At 60.4% G+C, this 15,604-nt stretch overlaps 5 protein-coding genes across 5 annotated transcripts; all 5 read right to left on the bottom strand.

Annotated features, from left to right (window-relative positions):
- Positions 1-775: 775 nt before the first annotated feature.
- Positions 776-5,404, bottom strand: LINJ_32_1400 (cleavage and polyadenylation specificity factor-like protein; the record flags this gene model as incomplete). Its single annotated transcript, XM_001467787.1, has 1 exon — positions 776-5,404. One exon carries the CDS (start codon positions 5,402-5,404, stop codon positions 776-778), a length of 4,629 nt encoding a protein of 1,542 aa, XP_001467824.1.
- Positions 5,405-6,943: 1,539 nt separating this feature from the next.
- Positions 6,944-8,836, bottom strand: LINJ_32_1390 (conserved hypothetical protein; the record flags this gene model as incomplete). The annotated part of the gene is made up of 1 exon (XM_001467782.1): positions 6,944-8,836. One exon carries the CDS (start codon positions 8,834-8,836, stop codon positions 6,944-6,946), a length of 1,893 nt encoding a protein of 630 aa, XP_001467819.1.
- Positions 8,837-10,082: 1,246 nt separating this feature from the next.
- On the bottom strand, positions 10,083-11,714 carry LINJ_32_1380 (conserved hypothetical protein; the record flags this gene model as incomplete). The annotated part of the gene is made up of 1 exon (XM_001467781.1): positions 10,083-11,714. One exon carries the CDS (start codon positions 11,712-11,714, stop codon positions 10,083-10,085), a length of 1,632 nt encoding a protein of 543 aa, XP_001467818.1.
- A 695-nt stretch (positions 11,715-12,409) lies between these two features.
- Positions 12,410-13,558, bottom strand: LINJ_32_1370 (conserved hypothetical protein; the record flags this gene model as incomplete). Its single annotated transcript, XM_001467780.1, has 1 exon — positions 12,410-13,558. One exon carries the CDS (start codon positions 13,556-13,558, stop codon positions 12,410-12,412), a length of 1,149 nt encoding a protein of 382 aa, XP_001467817.1.
- An 886-nt stretch (positions 13,559-14,444) lies between these two features.
- Positions 14,445-15,260, bottom strand: LINJ_32_1360 (putative polypeptide deformylase-like protein; the record flags this gene model as incomplete). Its single annotated transcript, XM_001467779.1, has 1 exon — positions 14,445-15,260. One exon carries the CDS (start codon positions 15,258-15,260, stop codon positions 14,445-14,447), a length of 816 nt encoding a protein of 271 aa, XP_001467816.1.
- Positions 15,261-15,604: the final 344 nt, after the last annotated feature.

Raw genomic sequence — 15,604 nt, 5'->3', positions numbered from 1 at the left:
GCCCAGGAAGGATCGTGCCGGTATGGTAGTAAGGCCGCCGAATGCGCTTAAGCGCCGCATAGAACTCTCGCACCAGCCCGAACGCCCTGCCATTCACGTGTCCTCAGTGATGTGGAGAGAAGAGAGGGGGACGGGAGAGGGAGGTGGAGGAGGAGGGGGTGCTTTTCGTTCGAAGGTGCGTCGAGGCGCCTTCATCAAGGTGTAAGGGCAAACGGACGGCGAGACGAGGGAGAAGGTGAAGGTAAGAGAAAGAGACAGAAGCACACCGACAGACACACACACACACACACGCGCGCGCGCGCACACACAGAGCAGGCGAGCGATGCACCAAAATACAAGAAGGCTTCCTTCCTTCGTGGCGAGTGGAGTGCACGGCGGGAGAAGGTGATTGCAGAAGACGACTGCAGTCCTTTGTCGTGCTTCGGATGAACACCCACCCTCGGATATGCCACGTTCTCCAGGCACTGCGCCCTTTGTCGAGAGAACACGACAACGCCTCTTTTTGAGTATCATCCCCGACGATGCGCGAGCGCCACCGCGCACACGTGTGCCGTTCGCTTTCTTCTGAGTTGGCATGGATTGGTCCTCTTGCCAGATGGGCTTCTCCTTTGCCATTCACGCTCGGGGACCAACACCACCGCGCACCTCCCTAACACCGATTTGTGGTGACAGTTAACAAGAACATAAAAAAAAAACGGCCCATTACACACACGCAGACACACAACCCTCTGCGCTAGCGCCACGCACGCAGCGCCCTTCTTGTGCGTTCGTTTCCTCAAATGTGCCCGAGCTCCGCCGAGACGGTGGCGCCGACGTTCATGACGCGCTCTAGCTGCGTTTGGGCCGCTGAAGCAACCAGCTTGCGCGTGCGCAGGTCTTGGCGGTACAACTGCTCCAACAGGGGGACATGCAGCATCCACTCTTCACCTTTGAGGGAGCGCAGCGGATCGTCCTGTGGAAAGCCAAGGAACATGCGCGGCGGCAGGCCGCCAGCGTGGGCCACCTCGCTCTGCAAGCGGCGCCCTACCCATTGCCCAGTTCGACTCGTCTGATCGCCGAGCGGTACCAGGTAGCCGATCTCACCCATGTTAGTGACGTAGATAGCGACGCTGCTGTTGCGCGTCGAGGCGGCACGCAGCCGCATCATCTTGAGTAGCACGCCGCCCGCCAGTCGGTACTCGCCAGTGACGGTCAGAAGCGACTCCAGTATCTTCGGCGGCTTGCCGGGCTCCTCCAGTACGCGCGGCTTGTAGCTCATGCACACGAGATTGCGCGCGTCGTCCGTGACGAGGAGGCCGAAGCGAGTGTCGTGGTACAGCATGTCATTCGAAACGACCGAGATGGCATTTGTGTCCCGCCCAAGAATCGTGATGGTGTGGATTTCTTCGCTGTAGCGGGCGAAGAGGACGGAGTTGAACAAGTCCCCGATGACGAGGTAGTTGCGAAATGCTTGCAAGCACGTTACGTAGGCCCCGGCGTACAAGATTGCCATGGTCTCCATGGTGCTCTTGTTCGTGTCGTAGCGATACACACGTACGGTGCCGCCCACGGCAACCGCGACGCAATCTTCGCCGACCCTCGTGATGGCGGTGACGGGGCCCTTCATTGGCTCCTCGTGTAAGGTGCGCAGCTGCTGCATCCCTTGGCCACCCTGCTGCGACGTTGTCAGCAGCAAGATGCGTCCGCGGGTCGTGACATCCTCGCCCAGCGGGTACGCCGTTGCCAGTGCGCACACCGGCGCCGTCGTAGACCGGTTCGCCGCGTCCATAGTTGTGTCACGGGTCACCTGCATCAGCGTCGCGGAGAGCACCTTCTCATTTACGTCCAGCACAAGGCGACCCATGCACTGCCAATCCAGCGTCGAGAAGAACTGCACCTCATAGCGCTCATTCGTTGGCACGGGTGAGCCGGAAGTGGCGGACAGGGGCGGCAGCGAGACGGGCTCTATGACGTGCGGCACGCGATTGCCCTCCTCGTCCTCGACCATGCGCAGCTGCACGTCGAAGGGCGCCCTCTTCGGGGAAAACGGCTGCGGCCGCGACGCCACGACAAAGCACCCGTGCGCCGCGGGGGAGTAAATGACCTGGTGGGGCGTGCACCCAAGCCGCACCCGCTCAAGCCACCACCCGCTGCTGCCAAGCAGCTCGCCGAAGGGCTGCATCGTCGCAAAGTGCACGAAGCCCTCGCCGCAGTAGACGAAACCGCCATGCACATGCCGCGAGTGGAACGGCGCGAAGCCGCGCACCGCGTTCGTGGCGTGATGCCGGGTGCAGACAAGCTGATTCGTGGCAGCATGGTACACGAGGAACACCGGCGTCTGGCCGCAGACGTAGATGCCTTTGTGCCGGTCCTGGAGGCCACGGAATGGCACCAGCCGCTCGCTGCAGTGGCGCATCTGCTGCGTGACACTCGCCAGGTGCGCCCGCTCTTCCTGCAGACGCTTCTTGCGAGCCTCGATCGACTCCACCACATCCACCTCCGGCGCGACGTCAAGGATGTGGTAAATCACCTTCACGCACCTCCGTGGACCGTTGGCATCAGCAGGGACAACCCGGTACGTCACTAGCTCCCCGGATGACAGAATCATCACGAGAGTCGCCTCCGTCGGCGCAGCTGACGCGGCGGGGTCCTCGTGCTGATCAAAGACGGCGAGATGCGTGACAGTCGGCAGCGGCTCTGCTTTCAGCCGCTCACGCAGCTTCACCACTGGCGTCTCGACCCCCTCCATCGCAAAGGGCGGGATGAGAGCAAAGTTCGGGAAACTCGACGCCTGCTGCACCGCTTGCGGCGACTGCAGCGTGTACAAAACCAGGTCCATGTTTTGCACAACCACCAGCGCGTGCTGACGTTGCTGCAGGTGCCTCGCAGCCGACCCCCACCACGCGACGGCCGTCACTCTCTCTAGGAGCAGGGTCGCCATTGACATCGCCTTGGCATCCTCCAGGCGGAACGAAAGCAGCTGTCCATCTGTGAAGCGGACAAGGACGCAGCGCATTTCCGCGACCAACAGGGCAGAGAGGGCCACGTTTGCCGCGGCGCCCTGGCTGCTGGCTCGCTGTATCGCCGGTAGCGTGAGGAACTCGGTGCTTGACAGTCGGCGCTTGCCGTCGGCGGACAGAAGTCGCAGCTCCGTCTCCGTTACCTGCAGCAGACCTGGCATCCAGTCCAGATGCACGGCGTATACGGTGCGAGCCGCCATACTGAGAGCAGCCCCGCGAACCTGCTGCACCGAGTCGCTGCGCACCGCAAAGAGAATGGAAAAGTTCGAGCCGCTGATGAGTAGGTGTGGGTGCGGCGCGGCGCCGCCGCCGACCGTCGACGCGGGGGGCGCATCTCCCCTGCCTCCCTCGTTGCCGATGTCTCGCGGTCGCTTGCGGGCATCGGCGTTGGTGGGCTCCAAAAAGAAGACAGAGATGGCGTTCAGCTCCTCCTGCCGCACCACACGACTCCGGATTGATCGCCGCAAGATGGAGAGACTTCCCGCCGAGCCGCTGCCGGAGCACAGAGCAATGTCCATCACCGCCTTTCGCTGCGCCGCCGTCATGGCCGGCACCGCTTCGAGCTCCACGCTGCGGAAGAGGTCTGCGTAGGGGGAGGCTTCAATGGACGGATCGAGTGTGTCCTCCTGCGTCTCCGCGGCGGCGGTGGTGGTGTCCACAATGTCGACGTCCCGCACGGGTCCGATGCCGAGAAACTTCTGCAGCACTTTGCATGGGTCGCGCGGGGTGCTGACGATGAAACGAGAGTCACCGTTCAGGGCGCCGAGAAAGAACCTTGTGGGGTCGATGGAAGCGTACGAGGAGCCGAAGCAGCCGGTCATCACGATTTCCGCACTGATGCTACCCACCGTGTAGCCGTGGCTCTGCAAGTGCACGTCCACGACGGTCCCCTCTTCCTCTGTTACGACCAGCAGCCGTTGGATGTGACCATCTGCAGCCGCAGCAGCACCAGCAGCCACCACCGGCGCTCTCTGCGTCGTCGCCGACTGCGAGACGAGCACGGACGTGGCGTTCGCAAAGTTCAGGTTCACCTTCACAAGGTCGGTAGACAGTGCCTGCGACGCGCTACGCCACTGCACCGCTTCCAAACTCACCGCTGAAGACTTCAAACTGCGCGCCTGCTCCTCACCGGTAGCGTTCACGTACACACCGTAGCCGCTCTTTGTGCTCACGTGCACCATCATGTTGCGACTCACGCAAAACACGGCGGACGGTACATCCTGGAAGGCCGGAAGCGGCGTCATGCTCGTCACGTCGTACGGCAGCCCATCCACCTCGCTGAGAGAGAGCATGTGCGGCGCCGTGGAGTTCGCCAGTGTCACTTTCATCCACTCGATCGAGCAGGTTAGCATATGCGACTCTACCGTCTTGCTGCGCCACTCCAGCAGCTTCACTCGCCCTGCCCACGTCGGCTGCTTCTCAAACAGAAACGCCAGCAAGGGCTCGCCAGCCGACTCGACGAACTGGACGTCGCGGATGTTGCGCAGCGCGGTCTTCACATCTTGCAGGCGCCAGTGCGTCACTGTACCAACACGCAGCAACAACGAGGTGACACCGCCCTGCGTCACCTTCTGCGACGACGCTGTTCCAGGCCCCGCGGAGGCTGCTCCGAACGCCACAGCGCTATCGTCCCCTGCCATTGTTTTTTCGGAAACGGACTGCTCGCTCTTCGCGGCCTCCAGCTGCTTGCGCGGGTTCGGCGCTTCGTCGTAGTCGTCGTCCTCGTCCTCGTCTCCCCAAGCATTGAGTGCCACTGTTGGCTTCGGGGCTGCTGCCGTCGCCGTACCAGAGGTCTTCGTCACAGCAGCCTCCTCGTTGCCCGCGAAGGCAGCGGAGTGCATATCCGAGTTCGAAGCGTTCGCGGCCGCATTTTCCGCCTGCACCTGTGCCATCGCCTGCTGATCTATCATCTCCAACACCGGGAAGAAGAAGAGGTCGCTCCGCTTGGCTAGGACGGCAACGTACGTCCCTGTCTCGTCCACCCGCAGCATCGCGCTGAGCGGGCACCGGTCGAGGCACAGCTGACGGTCATCTAACTGCACGAGAGCCACCGTGTCGAACTGAACTGTGACCGGGTTGTACTGCAGGAAGGATACGTGGAAGTCATCGAAAAGAAGTACCAAGACGTCGGAGGTGGTCCGGAGAGGGCGGCATGTTGCGGCCGCTAGCGGTGGCGCGTGCAGGGAAACCTCCGCCACCTGACCGAGCTGCTCCGCTGGCGGCAGCCCTGCAGCAGCGCAGGCGTGAGGCGTGCGCTTTACGCGATACAAGGTGAGGTGATTCTGTCGAATTGCCACCACCTCTTTCTCCTTCTGCGCCGCAGACGAGTCGGGGAGAAAATAACCAGAGACGGTGTGCGTCACCACCGAGGCCGGCAACAACGGCGCCACGGCCGTGTGGAGCATGATGGCTATGCGGTCGGGGTGAGCAGCAGTTGTGCTTTAGGCCCGGCAGCGGCTGCTGTTTAGAAGAGTTGGGAGGCGTGCACGTGGACAACGACGGCGGAGGACTGGCCAGATGCGTTGGTGAACTGCTGTGGAGTAGCAAAACGTGCAGGTGCGTTCCACGACGTCACGGAGTAGTCCTGCGGCCCTGCCCTCAAAGCCGTCCTTCTATTTTGGTGGTTGAGTGCTGCACCCGGACACCGGCAATGCTCCACCTGCGCTACAATCTGCGCGGACACGCAGCACCAACAGGAGAGAGCGGAGGTGAAGAAGACAGGCCAACAGAAAAATGAGAAGAATCGGCAGCGAAGAGTAGACGTGCGAATCGCGGAAGACTGGCAATGCAAAGCATGATGCTATCCAAGATAGTTTCCCCTACGGGGTAGTTGGGCGGCTTGAGCCGGTGCAGTAGCAGTCCGCGCCGCATCAGTCCAGTTGCATGCTGGTCCCTGTTGAAACGAGGGCGAATCGCCACCAAAGTGGATCGCTTCCGCGACGTTTCCGCTCTTCCCCTTTTCTCGAGCTCTAACAGCGTGCGCACCAGCAAGTCTCTCACAGCTCCACTTGCTTTGCCGCCTTCCTCGCTCCCGCAAGCACGCACCCGATGCGGTACCATACGACGAGAGCGAGCAGTGGTTAACAAACGGCATGATGATTGCACCCCTTTCGTTTTTCCGTTCAGCGTGCCCGTTCTCTGCTGCAGAGCATGCGTTACACTTCACTCGGCACCCGGCCTGCCGCAGGCCCCCTCCTCCCCATCGCGTCGTGCGAAGCAGCGCTGCAATAGCCTTACAGCAACGCGCCGACTCTGTCATCGGAACACCGCCTCCGCCTCAAACCATACCCAGAGGCCCGCAGCGCAGGGTCCCTCACAGCCGCGTCCATCATGCCCCGTCGCCACCCCTGGCGCATCCCTGCCCCCTCATCGGCGGTGGCACTCAGCCCCCCACCCACCCACCCACACTAGTAGGCCGTGTGAGGGCCGAGGGGAGGGGTGGCGGGGGGAGGGGATACGTCCGAGCCACGCTGGCACGCCGCCTAAACTCCTATGGATGGCGCCGCCCTGCTGACACGATCGCGGGCCGCTGCGACGCCACGCCGTCCAGCACCGGACCGCCGACGTCAGCAGCGATGCACCGCTCAGACCCCCTCCTCCTCCTCCTCCACCCCCGCTGCCTTACGTCGTAGGTGCCTGATCGTGCCAACAGCCAGAGGTGGCTCGGCATTTGGCGGAGGATAGCAGGGGGAGAGTCGGGTGGGCTGCTTGGCTTCCCCAGAAAGGAGTGGGGAGAGAGGGGGGAGGCCGCTGGGCTCTGAGACAGCATGCAATGCCGTGGGTGCCCGGTCATCGGGGGAGTAGAACACCCGCTGCCACAGAATAAAGCAGAGGGAGAGGGTGGGGAAGTGGCGCGACCGCAGAGAGTTTTCACTGAGTCAGCAAGCAACAAAAAAAAACCTTCCGCGGTGATTCAGGAACCAGTCGGACGTAGCAGTAGAGATTTATGCGTAAAGATCTTCTAGGGTTTGGAGGAGGCACACGAGGGCCCGGCTTTCGTTCGAACCACACCGGTCGAGGAGCTCGCTGTACTGTGGCTTGAAGGGGTGTGACACGACGTACTCCAGCGCCGCTGTGTTGCTGGAGGCAAGCCGGTAGAGTGCCATCAAGATCATGTTGAAGGACGGCTCCGGCAGCTGATCTGCGCTGCGGTGGCGTAGGTTGTACAGCAGAAGCGTCACGAGCCGCAGCGCGTAGTGTTCGTCGGCCTGCTGCGTCATGTCACGCTTCAGGGGCAGATTTGAAGTGGTGACAATGCCGAGCGCTAGGTTCAAGGCCAGGCACGCAGCTGTGTACACGACAATACTGCTGCTATCCATGAGGCCTAGGCCAACGATCGACACCCAGGCATCGCGGTATCGAGTTTCGCTGTAGACGATAGCGCCGTAGGCGCCGCAGGCAAAGTTGCACGCCAGCCGAAGGAACGCCACGCGCCCGTCGGGCAATAAGCGGAGAAAGTCGCGCGCCGCGAGCATCAGCATCGACATCAGGTTCGTGTGAAATACACAGTTGATGAGGCACAACTTATGCAGCACTGCCACTCGGAGCCCGTTGAAGATAGGCCCCCAGGTCACCAACGGGCTGCGCAAGAGAGACTCCGTGACTATCTCCACGTAGTTCAACAGCAGCTTCGGCGCAAGGGAATCAGTGCCCTCCATCAGCGCGCATGCCATCCCTTCCAGCACCGCCAATGCAGCGGGCTTCATGTGCTTTCTCTTGATTAGCCCCTTCACGTACGGGCTGAGGTCAAGGACAAGCCGTTTTGCAAGGTGGAGGTCGCTGGGACGAAAGAGCACTGCTGCCGTCGGCGGCAGTGTCATGACACCGCAGGCTGTCGAGGCGCTGAGTTGCATATCGATGCTGCACTGCCGCTCCAAGGTGCGGGAGCGCATCTGCCGCGCGATGCTACTCTGCATGCCGTGGGTGGTAAGAGTCATGACCTCCGCAACGGAAGCACCAACCTCCGTCTTCACAAGATTGTCCACGGTGCTGAAGAGATACTTTGGAATGGACACGCTCTCGCCAAGCAAAAACCGCGCTGCCTCGTGGGAGAAGTGATGGCAGTTGTGCCGCACCGGGTGGTAGTCGTGGATCTGATTAACGTGAATGGCCCGCACACCGATCCACCGGAAGAACTCTGAGACAGGCTTCTTTGTCACGCCGAGGTTGTGCGTGCGGTACTTGCTACCGAAACGCGTGCGGCCCGCCGCGGCGATGCCGATGCCGCCCTCAAAGTACACCTCGACCCCGTAGCATACAATGCCGGAGTGATAGACGCCGGGCATTTCTAGGCCAACCAACTCCTGCCCATACCGCTTCAGATGTCCATGTGAGAGGTCGTAGACGTGCAGCTCCACCACCATGTCTCTGGCGGTAGGCTTGCATCTGTCAAGCAAGAAGCTCTGGCCATCGCGCACGGCGGCGCCGGGAACCGACGTGTCGTTTGGTGGACGCAGCGCCGCTACTCGACCTATGCAGAGTCTCTGGGGAGCTTTGGCCAGAGGTCGATTTGCACAGGTCGTCGCCTCCACAGGGACGCAGGAAACCGAGAGATGCCGCGATGACAGTGGCGTCATGACGCCAGTGCGCGACGGCACCTCTGTCGTCGCAATTCGCAGAAGCGGCCCCATCTTCTGTTCCTCCTCCTCGTTCTCCTTTGAGGCGCCCTTGTCGACGCAAAGGGGCAGCCGGCTTTTGTCTGACTTGCGCACTGGAGTTAGGACCGTCTTGGAGGGCAGAAGCACACTTTCCGACTGCGGCAGCGGGTCTGTGTGCTGCATCTTCTCGTAGAGGGCTGGATCCAACTTGGGGCTCGTGACCACCGTCGTGTGCGTCATGGCGCTTGTGAGTCAGAGACTCTAAACGGTCGTTGATCAGTTTCTGTTCGTTTACGTCTTGTTCGTCGCTGGTTAAGCGGAGCGGCGGCGTTTCGTACATATATATATATATTATCGGCACGGCCTCTGGAACGACGTGTGGTTCCATGCGCCGCGATGCAAGAAAGCAGAAGCGCTCTCACAAGACAAGTATGCACAGGTCGAAAAGAAAAAGGCAGCGCAGAAGAGTGACACGACAGGCTAGCGAGCAACATGCAGGTGCCACAGCGGACGGACAGCGGCGGTCCACAGCCACACAAAGTACTTCCTTCGGATATACACGAAGGTCGCGCGCCAGCGGAGGGTCTATGACGAGACGCCCACACACCCACATAACACTGGAAGGGAGGAAAAGCAAAACCAACGCTGCATACAAGGATTCGTTTTGGTGACGATGCGCAGTCGTCGCAGAAGAGACAGCATTGTCACACAGGAGCAGGTCTCGTTGTGCATGAAGCTACGCTGGGAGACGCTGGTTCTCCCAGCACAACCACACTAAGGCGTCGCTCTCTTTCCTAGTCCTTTTCTTGGGGGCCCACGTCTGTAGTGACGTTGGAAAAGGATAGCACGCGATGGCACACATCTCCCAAGGACACCGAGGCGAATACGTGCACAACACACACCTCCGTGCTTTACATGAAGCGCATCCGGACAAGCTAAGAATCAGCTCACCAGAAACGGGCGACAAAACGGGGTGGTGATAGTGGTGGTGAGAGGAGGAGGAAGAAGTTAACACCACCACAACCAGAAAAGGGAGAGAGAAGGAAAGGCATGCTCATGCATGTCAGGAACAACACGCACACACACGCGCGCCCGGATAAAAAAACGAAACAAACAAAAAAACACACCCAGAGGGCTGCACAAATGCCCCATTTATCATCTTCAAAACTTCTGTCCTCGGTGTGCCTGAAGCCACCGCCACCACCACCCATAGCAATGCGGCGAGCGAAGACGGAGAGAAGGTGAGGTCGAAGCTCATCACATTTCGAATTGATTTCAGTATTCCAACCAGAAACAATGTCATAGCATACATGAGCGGCGTGCGCAAAGGAAAAGGGGGAAACACATAAGAGGTAGAAAAGTCTGCGCAAGATACTCCTCATACAGGGAAAACTCGATTAGGCCAGCGCGCTTGCTTGCGCGCCGATCGACTCGTGTGCACCCGCTGCTTCCACTTTCACGTGGAAAGAAGGCGAAGAGTCGCTTCTTATGCGACGACGTCGTCATCCTCATCGTCCACCCCGTCTGCCGAAAATTTCTTGCTGACCATCATGTCTCGAATCGTGTCGCGTAGCTGACGGCGGTGTACCTCTTGTTGGTCATGGTAGTAGCGCGACATGCCGGCGGCCGCGCGCTTCGTCTCAATGAACGTGTCCGCCTTTGCATGCCGCACGGCACTTCGGTGGAGGACGCTGTTCAAGTGCGTTTCTTGCTGGCGATGGGCTGCCACCTGCTTCCAGTCTGTGATTAGTCGCTGGGTCCGCTGTGCCTCAGCAGCGATGCCCTTCGTCCTCTCCCGCTCCCGCTCCAGCACCTCTTTCGCGTGTTGCGCCTTTTCCTCGATTGCATACGCCCGTTCCCACTCCGACTCCCGTAGCTGCTGTTGGAGCGCCGCGCGGGATTCCTCGCGCACCATCCTGGTCTGAATGCGGTCCTCGAGCTCGGGAGCTATGCCGATGGACTTTTGATACTTCAGCATGTGCTCCAGCGTACCAAGGGTCGCCACCCCCTCCATTTTCTCGTCGATGCTGCGGCCTTGCTCGTAGCGCTCGCTCAAAAAGCGCAGATGCGCTTGCGCCACTCGATGTAAGGCATCCAGCTCGCGACGATTCCGCAGCTCCACAGACTGGTGCAGGTGGGTGGCGGCGGGGTTCTGCAAAGGGGAGGAGGACAGAGGGGGGAGGGAGGTGCTGCGCCCTGGGGCGGAGGGCCCACTCGATCGCTCCTGCTGCCTCGCACGTAGTCGCCTCGCTGCCTTCTTGCTGTAGCGAGAGAGCTCCTTTTGCGCGGCGGCAAGTTCTTTCTCCTCCATGTTCAGCGTCTCGAGCAAGCGCGGAAAGTACGCTTGCGGGATATTTGGCGGCTGTGAGCAGAGCTTGTGTGTCCGAGACAGTTCTAGCGACTTGACCACGTCGTATTGCTTCCAGTCGTTCTGCAGCTCCTGCGTCATGCGTTTCGCGTCGACAGCGAGCGCGGCATTGTCGTTTGTAGCTGTGGTGCCCGAGCCCCTCCGTGTCTCGCCGCCCGCGTCGGAGGAGGCTTGCGTGGGCGGCGGCGGCAGCGGTTCCGAGTCTGGCGCCCTGCCGAACGGCGTGTCCGTCACTGGCGTGGGCGATTCGTCGTTCTCCGTGGCGGCGGCCTCTGCAGCTGCCTCGCCGCGTGGGCCGTCCGAGGCGAATGGTGGCGCAGGCGGCAGCGGCGGTGGCGGCTTTCGCATGCCGCGCTCGTCGACCTGTCGTTCCTCGTCACTTTCACTGTCTGTGTCAAGTGCCGCGGCGGCCTCTTCCAGTTGCTTTTCTGTAAAGCGTGGGCACGGCGCCGCGTCTGCCAAGGTGCGGCACCGCTCTTTCCACAGCGCCTCCACTTTACCCTCCGCCATCAGCTTCGATTTGGCGCCGAGCAAGGTGCGAAAGGTGCCTTGGCGACTACGTTCGCACATGGTGTACCGCACCAGCAGAACCTGCTCACTCTCGTCCCCCGTCTGGAGAAACATATTTTTGGGCAAGTAGAGAAGGTTTTCCGGAAGAATGCCGTACATGTCGCACGCCAGCATTGCGGCCTTCCCATCAAAGCCGAAGAAGTTGACGTAGATGCCATCCTCTACGCCGTCTCTGTTCATGCTGAGAGAGCGGTGAGTGCCGTCGTCTACAACGAACACGAAGTATGCGGTTGTGAGTGCTGCGTGGCCGGGGGCGGGAGGGAGGGGAGAGGGGGGGGGCGACTACGCTGCTCAAGACTTCTTTTTGTGTCTGTCGCTTGCGCTGCATGTGCACGTGATTGGGCAGGTGTGCGGGAGTGGCGAGGCAAAGCGTTTGCGCCGTGCGAGCAGAGATGTGTGTATCATCGGGATGCGCAGGAGGAGATGTCGGGTGCCGAGGAGAGCGAGAGAAAGTAACACAGCCACATAGTGAGAGAGGCGGCCACAAGGATTGCCGGCGCACATGTTACAAAATACGGACGCATCTCTAACGAAACTCTATCGCGCATTCCTCTTTGCCGTTACCCTTCTCTGCATCGTCGCAGTCAAGGGCTCTCCGCAGCAGATTCGAGCTCCTCACAGCACGCTGGGACGCGCTGCAGCACTTGGCATGTGCCCTTTAACGAAAAGACGAGTAATGGCGTCCTCTAAGAGTGGGCTAAGAAATAGCGTTGACGGAGCACCGGCAGCACGTGCGAGAAAAATACGCAACGTGTCTGGCTGCGGTAGCGCACTGAAAAGCACGCATAAGTAGAAGCGAGAGTCAGAGCGGGGGGGGGGTGAGAGTGGTGATTGCACCAACAAGGGCACACCCCACGCAGGCTTTCCCTGGCCTGCTAGCTGTCGTCTTCGTCGCTAACGACAATATAGTGCTCTTCTGCGGTGCACTCGACCTGCTGCTGCTGCGACTGCTGCGCAGGCACCGTCTTCGACGCGGTGGCCGAGGGGACGGCTATCGTGGGCGTTTCTAGTGGTGAGTGATCGCTGTCGAGTCGAGGCCGCTTTCTCCATATCGCCTCCCCCTCGTCCTCGTCATCGCAATCAGCGCAGAAAGCGCAGCTACCGACCACGTTATCATCGTTGCGGAAAGCGCAACGTGGGCAATTCCAGCCACCACCGTCCTCGTGGCCCGAAAGGCTATGCGGGACGCAGTCCGGCGCGTCGCCGTCATCCACCTCAGATTGCCCCCCATCTTGTTGCGGGAAAGTGCCGCTGTCAAGTGAGAGAGCTAGAGGCTGCGAACCCAGCGTGACCGTTGCTGCTGACGGCAGCGTCCGCGCAAGACGTCTCTGTGCCGCGTCGGCAAGGATTCGGCGCAGCGCGTCCCGTGTCGGGGTGAAGCCGATCGGGGTGCCGTACTGTCGGGGACCGCCGCCGCCGAGGCGGCGCCCCTCTCCAGGAAAACCCGCACTGCTCGTCGGCGAGGAGCTGCTGCTGGAGGCGGCGCGACCGGTCATGATGATGGTTTGTGTGACATGGCGACTGCCCGTGCTCATCCCACCTCCTCGTTCCCTACCGCCTCCTCTGGCGCCCCCGTTACCGAGGCGGCGGCCTCCACCTCGAGCGCTCTTGACCATTGCTGCAGTGCTGCCCTCACGATCAGAGCGGCTTTGCTGAGACGCAGTGCCGGAGCAGCTCATGGGTGTGGAGGAGATTGCTGGGTAGAGCCGCATGCCCTGCTGGATCATGGTAATTTCCAGCGCCTCGCACTCCTTGACCAAATCGTAGTAGAGGTTCCAGAAGGCACGATCGTGCCTCGGGTGCACACAGTGCGTGAACTCGTGCAAGGCTGTGCACAGCACTTCATGAAATGGTAGGAACTCGTTTTTCTTTCCGGGAACACGGAAGCGAATGCATACCTCGCTGCCGGCATTCACATTGAGTCCAAGCAGGGTCGCTCCGCGCGGGTAGAATTCCTTGATGAGACCGATGCGCCAGCCGCGACGCGGGAGCAGCACACGGGCACGATGCAAAACGTGTTCCATATATGATCGCGCGACATCGTCGCGCTGCCAACCGAGAGTTGATGATGACCCGATAAACGGGAGTTGGGCCATAAACGCAGCCGACATTTCCGTCAAACAAGAAATGTGATGTGAATGGGTGCCTCGGAGATGGTCACTGCGTCACAGATATGTCCACAGTGCGTCTATTGCATTCCATGCACGGCGCTGAATGCCGCCGCCGAACAGATCAGCAGGTGAGCAGGATGTCGAGCAAGGGGCCCCGCGGGTACACCCGTAAAGAGAAAGAGAGAGAGAGACAATGAGACACTACGATCGACGTGGAATGATAAGCAGACGTGAGTGGTCGTGAGGCGACAAGCGCGATACGGCGCTGGAAAGACTGGCACGCAAAGATAAACGGCCACACACAAACGAAAAAAACCCTGTCGACTGACTCTGCAAAAAAAAAAGGAAAGAAAAACAGCAGCGCACGACCACAAATTAGTCGAGTCCGCCTACGGGACGGCACATCCACGCTGATGAAGGCTTCGTGTCACGTCTTTTGAACTGCTGTTCAGATAGCGCATGTGAGAAGACATCAAACCAACAACAAATCGTGCGCGCAAACACACAGACACAAAAATGGCAAACAATAAACTCGACGGCACCGGAGCGGCGTCGTGCTCCGTGGCCCTCTCACACACACACGGTGCACAAGCAAGCGCATACGGCGTGTAGTCCTGCGGGTGCGGAAGAGCCACCACACAGCCCCCCTCCCTCTCAAAGAATCAAAACGCGCTCGGCGAACAAGACACGCGCCGCCATTACCGCCGCGGCCACCAAGTCTGCAAAAGCAAACCCGAGTAAACGGCAAGCGTGCAGCTGCGCAGCACAGTGCCATCGCCACCATCACCTCATGGCGACCTCACTGTCCAATTTGCTCGTTACCAAACTCCTCCCTGACGTTCTGCGCGTACCACCACTCCATGCCCGGCGGAATCATCGTCGCGTTCTGCACGTAATCAAAAAACTGGCCAGGAGTGGTGACGTACGCCTCGGCAGACGGGAAGTTGGCCGGCCACAGATGTCGCTGCGCCATTGCCACCGAGCTCACAACAAACTCTGGCCCGACCGCTTGATGAAAGATAGTCTTGCCCATCAAGTGGTCCAGCTCGTGCATGAGGCAACGTGCTCGCATGCCGTCTAGCACCTGCACCTTGTGGTTGCCGTGCTCATCGTACCCGCTGCACGTGACGCGCTGCGGGCGTACCACCCACGCCGTCGCCGTGCCGCACGAGATGCAGTTCTCCCACATGCCGTACATGGGCGCCACCGCGTTGCGATCGTCGTAGCCGGGCACTGACGGGTTCACCCACACCTCGTACTCCGTCTCGTCTGGGTTGCTCTTGATGAGAATCACCGCTGCGTCCCAGTGCGCTTTGGGGGCGCTGAACGACAGGCAGTGCAGGTCTGTCGCCAGCTGGTTGAGATCCATGAGACTCGACATGAAAACCGGGGAGAGAATCTGTGACGCCGGTACGGGCATGACTGGTCTGGTCATGGAGCGATGAGGATAGCAAGCGACGCGCCGGAGCGCCTCCGCCTCCTTCTCTAGCTTCCCCTCAACGGTCTCTTTGAAGCTGGGTGAGCTGGACGACGGCGCACCTCCTGTGTCGACGCCGTCGCGCAGGAGCCTGGTGCCCCCGCACAGGAGGCGACGCCAAGGCACACAGCGACGCATGTGGCTGGCGCAGCTGACCTGTAGCTGAACCGCGGGTAACAGGCAACGAACCACAAAAAAAAACGTCCTTTACGTAGAAGAATCACAATACTCGGAGTAGATCACCGCGCTTTCCGTTTGCCAGTCTTCGATAACGGCTGCCCCCAACGAGGAAAGGAGAGCAAGATCACACGAGCTTGAAAAGTCATATAGTCGCAGTGATGATGCACTCCCACATCACAGCACTGAGTAATGCCGCCTGTGCGTCCACCACAAAACGGGACAGTGACGGGAGTTGGGAGGTGAGCAACTACATGGAAGTTTGACCATTGTCAAGCGCGACAGGGATGTTGTCAGAGGTGTAG

The sequence above is a fragment of the Leishmania infantum genome, chromosome 32, assembly GCF_000002875.2.
Source record: "Leishmania infantum JPCM5 genome chromosome 32".
Taxonomy (NCBI): domain Eukaryota; phylum Euglenozoa; class Kinetoplastea; order Trypanosomatida; family Trypanosomatidae; genus Leishmania; species Leishmania infantum.
This window is presented reverse-complemented; position numbering and strand designations above follow the sequence as displayed.